We start from the raw sequence: 6000 nt of genomic DNA on the forward strand, positions 1-6000 counted from the left end.
AATGAATATAATAAGGTCAGTGTTTATGAAAATAGTCAATGTGTTCATTTCATGGGTCCCAAGCTATATCCAAATGTTCCCACTAGGTATAGTAAATTATTGATGACCATCAGTCCATGAACAAGAGATGAAGTAAATTATCGAAGTAAATGGAATTTCACCATCCAATATCTTTTCTATAATTACGTAGTAAGCCTGTCTTGGAGATCCATCTTAGTAAAACTGAAGTACTTGACTTGAACATGTTGAATGGTATTTGCCTTACTATGCATGTTCTTGCATTTTAGAGATTAAAATTCCACATATTGTATTACTATAGGTTTATAGGATTTGCTGATATTGTGTTGTATGCTTGCGAATATTGTTTTTCTAGAACCACGGAAGCTACTCGAGAAACTTTAGTAAGGATAACAAATCTTTTGTTTTACAGGTTGCAAGGAACCCTCTGACATGGTGTTTGCATATGGATTTCAGTACAATTGTTTCATCCGAGTGAAGCCAAAAAATGATAAAGAAAAACCAGAACATTTTGTACTCTTCTCAGTGCAATTGTTGCAGCATGTTGTTGTAGAATTGCAATTTAATTTTAAAGATTGTTGAATAAAGAGTTCAGTTTTTCTTTTTTCTAACGAAACGGCAGGCGAATCGTGTACAAATTTACGAAAGTATTAGTGACTAAAGGCACCATTGCAAGAAGAAAAAAAGGGAACATACACGAAAAATGTTGTAAATGAAGAAGTCTTCCTGTCTTAGAAAACTACGAGTTACGAATACACATTCTTGATGTAAAAGGAAATTTAGGATTGAAAAATTCTTAAATGGAAAATTCGAGTTGAGCTGTAATTATTTTTTGCAGCTTAGCTTGAAATGAGTTTTCACCACTTGACATTGATCATTGATTTTCATCATTGACCGAGTGTTGACTTTGATCGTTGGCTACTACACATAAATAATAAAATTACGGAACGAATGGAATGGCAGACGCATCGCGCATGCGTGTTATACTAGTATTATAATTAAATAAATAATATTATTATGCGTTAATCCAAATTACTTGACATTGATCCTAATAGTCAATCGGTTTTACTACCGTAAATATTGTCTATCAAGTATCTTGTTGTCGTATTGTCTCGACATCGTCCATAGAAAATCACACAAAATATAGGACTTAAAGGTTGATATTTAAAAGATTGTGGTGTATTTGGGTACCCTCGTCTTTTCAATAAGGATTCTCTAGCCTCTATGGTTGGAATTTGTGCTAGTTCTGTGCCTGACCCTCAATGAGTTATGCTATTAACAATGACAGCCACACTTGGGATTTATCTCAGACAAATGTGTTATATTCATGTCATTCCTATTGTTTCTTGACCAGGTGTTAATGATATCCTGATTCGGGAGGGTAGTAAAGATGGTAATGTAAATGTGAAAAATATGTATAACCTTTTGAGTTAAAATATGACTAATCTGGATAACTTAAATATGAAGTGGAGAATCATTTGGAAACTCCAGTGTCCTTTCAAAATTAAATTCTTTTTGTGACAGTTTTTTCATAATAAAATCAATATGAATGGACCTCTTTATAGGAAAGTTATTAGTGATGATCCTGGGTGTAAGTTGTGTAATAGAAGGATCTGGAGACCATTGTTAATCAGTTTTTCAATTATTATGAAGGTGCAGCCTATTTGGAGAAACTTAAGAGGGTGCAGTATATGTTGACAATCTTGTACTCTCAAAGGAAAAATTGACAATCTTGAATGGACGTCTAGTATATGTTCGTTTTTATTCTGGTGGATATAAATTTGAACGAATAAGTTTGTACTCGAGAGTGTTCAATTTTCTGACACTTGGTTGCTTGCAAAAGTTACCAGAGCTGATGGAGAATACAATCTTGTTATGCAAAATAGAGATTCTCATGGGCCAAGGTCTAAGGATATCAACATAGCTCGGAAAACTTCTCCTATAAATTTTCATAAGTTAAATACTGACGATGCCTTTAATGATATTGGTTGTGAAGGTATTGGCGGCGTTATTCACGATGATGCTGGAAAATATATTACTTGCTTTGGGAAACATATTTACAAAAAATAATTCCAATAAGACAGAAGTGTGGGCAGTTCGTAATGGGTTCAAATTGGCTATTTTTCGAGTATCGCAAACTAGAAGTGGAGAGTGATTCAACTTATGTTATCCAACTTTGTAATGATGAAATCAATCCCACTTGGAGTTTGAGGGGGCATACACAAGAGACTAATTATCTGAAGGCTTTGTTTGAATGCATCAATTTCAAACAACGTTATAGATAAGTTGATCATGTGGTACATCTTCTGGCCAAAGATGGAGCTATAAATTCTATTGATGATACTTGGATCAATGTTCTCAACTACTAGTTTTCTTAATCAAACATTAGGGGCACTGGGAGGCCTTATTAGTTAAAGACATCTTGTTTCACTTCTTCTAGCCTGACACGAATTTATCAAAACAAAAAGTTAAGGTTGTGCTGAAAACAATAAAAGGAAACAATTCCATGGAATCAGTATCCTGAGAAAGCAAGGAAAGACTTTGCATGGAATTAAGTTTAAAACATACGAAAAAACCATGATTTATTTATTTATTGTTATAAATGAGACCACAATTCAATGTGTAATCAAATGATGGAAAACACGTTATTTTCATGGAAAGATGACTAATTCCATGGAATTAAATCCAATCAAACACAACCTAAAACTTTCCTCAACACCTTTGTCTTTAATATATCATCGCTCATACCTTGTAGGATGTAACTATTGGAAATAAATTTATCATAAATAGAGATCTGAAATCATATGTGTCTTTACATTTTCTACTGGAATGCTCTAACGGTCAAGGTCTTCAAAAGATTCCAACTTAGGGTTAAATATTTTTGATGCCAAACAATCTTCTTTAATACTATGGTACTTGTTATTAGGGCCCTTGTTACTAGGGTCCTTGCTATTAGGGCTATAGATGTGGAAGCCATCTCACAAGTGTGTGTCAATTTTCTTCAAATACTTTCTCCAAAACTTTAATTTTAAGTCTATATCATCATATTTGTTTCAAAATTTAAGCAACGTATATAAACCCAAATAAGATTGTCCTAATAAAATCGTATTTGTTAAATAAGATCATGTCTATTGGACATGATTAGAGCCAAAAGAAACAAAAAAGATCAAAGTATTATATTTTTCGACAAATTTGAATGACTCAAATTTATTTTTGGAGTTAAGACCTCCATCCAGGACTATTTTAACCTTTGCATTGGGAATGATGTAAAAGGATAAAATGGTTAAAATTAGTGTATTTTAAAGAAATATATATATAAATACAACTTAAATTTAGGTAATCTCCTCATTCACCTCTCTACTAACACTCTCATTCGCATTGGAGGCCAGTTTTTCTTTATCAAAAACTTTACTATTACCAAGGTGACTATTTATATTGCGGCGATACCCCTGAATCCATTTACCTGCTTTTGGTGTTGTTGAAAGATTCATCTGCTCCGCAAAACAGCTAAAACCCTTATCACAAAGTATAATAATATAGCTAATTCTTCTCTCTCTCTCTCTCTCTCTCTCTCCCTATTCTTCTTCAACAAAATCATCACCAACAACCCTTGTCTGCGCAGATATGATTTTTTGGACCGGATCTGAGCAGATTTCTTCACTATTTCTTGCTTTCTAAGTTAATTGGTAGTTTTAACTTAGTTAATATCATGTTTTCTACTTATCTACACCATTATGATGGTTTTATCTACTCAGATTTATCTTCGCTTTAATGGCGGTTCTTGGTTCTTGGGTTGGGTTTTAAGATCAATAGTGATGCTCTCCAACGACGAAATCTTCATCTTTGTTGTCTCCGGCGACAAAATCTTCATCATCAACTTATCCGGCGACGAAATCTCCATCGGTGATTTCTTTGACGATGGAAGCTTCATCACTAGTTACAAGAGATTTGAACAAATCACTTTGGGAGCACATCTTTCTAAAGAAGAAAAACAAACTAAATGGTTGGAATTTAATTCCGAGAAAAAATATTCTTCCTCCGATTTAATCGAATCTTATTCATACTTATATTTTTGTATATGTCTTACTCCGGCAATCCTTCTCTTTCTCTTATCGGATTTCTCGATATTGTACTTTTACGGTATGTCCTTGTTACTTTGTATTTTCTTCTTTCTCGATCTTAAATTCATTGTAACCTCGAATTTCTATTAATGAAAAGGTTTCTTGTTTATAGAAAAATACATAAAAAAAAAAAAAACTGAAACTTAAATAATAATAATAATAACATGGCTAAAAAATAAGATGGAGTCAAGTGGCTATGCTTTTAAAAATTATTTCTCACCTATGTGCAACACGTTCTTTGCTTAATTGAATCAAACAAGCATCGGAAGCTGGGGCTATTTAACAAACTCACGTTATGTTACTACTAAATACAATTAGAGTGGTATATAATAAGTAGAGACAAATTCCAATCTGCTCATGTCAACAGTAATAATGAAGTTCATAAAACAACTTTGTTCATGTTGGCGTGTGATGCCTGTAAAACAAGTGATCACAGAAGAAAAAAAGTACCACTCACTCATGCGGGCATCCAACACTCCAGCTTCCAGAACTACCATTACCACCGTTGCCTTGTTCAACCAAGAGTCTTCTCTTCCTTCGGCTTGGAAACACAGGAAACTACAAGGATCGAAATCGCTTCCTGCTACCGCCACCAACTGGAAGCCATCACTATGTGCAATTATGGAGGACAAGGTTGTGCTGCCTACTATGGTGATTGGAGCGGAGACCGGTAAGGAACACACCGTTAAATCTGAGAAAAGCGGGGTTGGGAGATCCATCTCCATTGCTGATATTCGGCTTAAGGGAAACAACCACGTTGAACTAAGGTACGATTTAGCCGGATATGCAATTCTATACTCCTATATGCTTGTAATCTTTGAATCATTGGTGACAAACTTGCTACTAAACGATCAAAAAAAATGAAAAACTTCCAAGTTTTCTTGATATGGAGAGCTTTTTCATCCTCGTAATGACACTGATTCCACCATTGCCAAAAGAAAATATAAATAAATACATAACCCGATAAATGTAAACATTGTTTGACCCTACACCGTGGATGCGAAAAGGTCCTTAGTGCACGCTGGTATAGGTGGTAACTTGTATCGGTGGAAAAGAAGATATATCGTGCACAAAGATGGATTTCCTAGTGATTGTTTTGTGCACAAAGATAGATTTTTATATTTCCTTCTTCTTTTTCTGCTATTGGCGCATGTAAAGACAATTGGATAGGCATCCAAATCACAACAATTGAGTGCAAATATAGCTTTTGACATTTCATTGGAAAATACGTAAAATAAGTAAGTAACTTTTGAACTGATGGACATGAATGTTTTCTTCTTTACAGGCGATCTTCGTCTTTCTCGACTGTTCAAGCCTTTTCTCCGGCATCGTCTTTTCTATTCTGAATATCCTATGTATTAGTTCTTGACATATGTGTTGCATGGGAGGCTGTGAAACATTGTATCATAAGTTAAATACTCCCTCCCTACCTAGCCAGAGAAGTAATATTTTCTTGGAATAAAAAAATGTTTAGTTTTCATAAATTTCCTTCTACTTTCCAAATTTATCCTTACGTTGTTCCAATACAAATATTATTTTATATATCTCTATCTCACATGTAAAACTAGATTGTATGATACTCATGCATCATTAATAGGGATGTATGTGGAAAAAACAACTTTGGAAGTGGAGCTCCGCCTATCTAATGGTACTACAAATTTTTTAAACTCCGCCTATATAATAGATACAGAGGGAGTAGTAACGAAATGGTGGTGAAGATTTTAAAGTGTTTCCTTATTGTAATGCGTAAAATTGTCAAATGTCTTTGAAGTAAAAACCCTTGCCATAAGATCTTGATTTTCTTAATTATGATGCACCAAATTCTTACTTCCTATATACCACATTATATAGGCAATGAAAG

General features: G+C 34.0%; 1 protein-coding gene across 1 annotated transcript; it reads left to right on the forward strand.

The window, feature by feature from the left end:
* The first annotated feature begins 4383 nt into the window (after positions 1–4383).
* LOC113274353 lies at positions 4384–5623 on the forward strand. The gene is made up of 2 exons (XM_026523763.1): positions 4384–4906; positions 5425–5623. The coding sequence occupies exons 1-2, from the start codon at positions 4497–4499 to the stop codon at positions 5483–5485; spliced, it is 471 nt and encodes a 156-aa protein (XP_026379548.1). The 5' UTR covers positions 4384–4496; the 3' UTR covers positions 5486–5623.
* Positions 5624–6000: the final 377 nt, after the last annotated feature.

The sequence above is a fragment of the Papaver somniferum genome, chromosome 4 (assembly GCF_003573695.1).
Source record: "Papaver somniferum cultivar HN1 chromosome 4, ASM357369v1, whole genome shotgun sequence".
In the NCBI taxonomy this organism is placed as follows: Eukaryota; Viridiplantae; Streptophyta; class Magnoliopsida; order Ranunculales; family Papaveraceae; genus Papaver; species Papaver somniferum.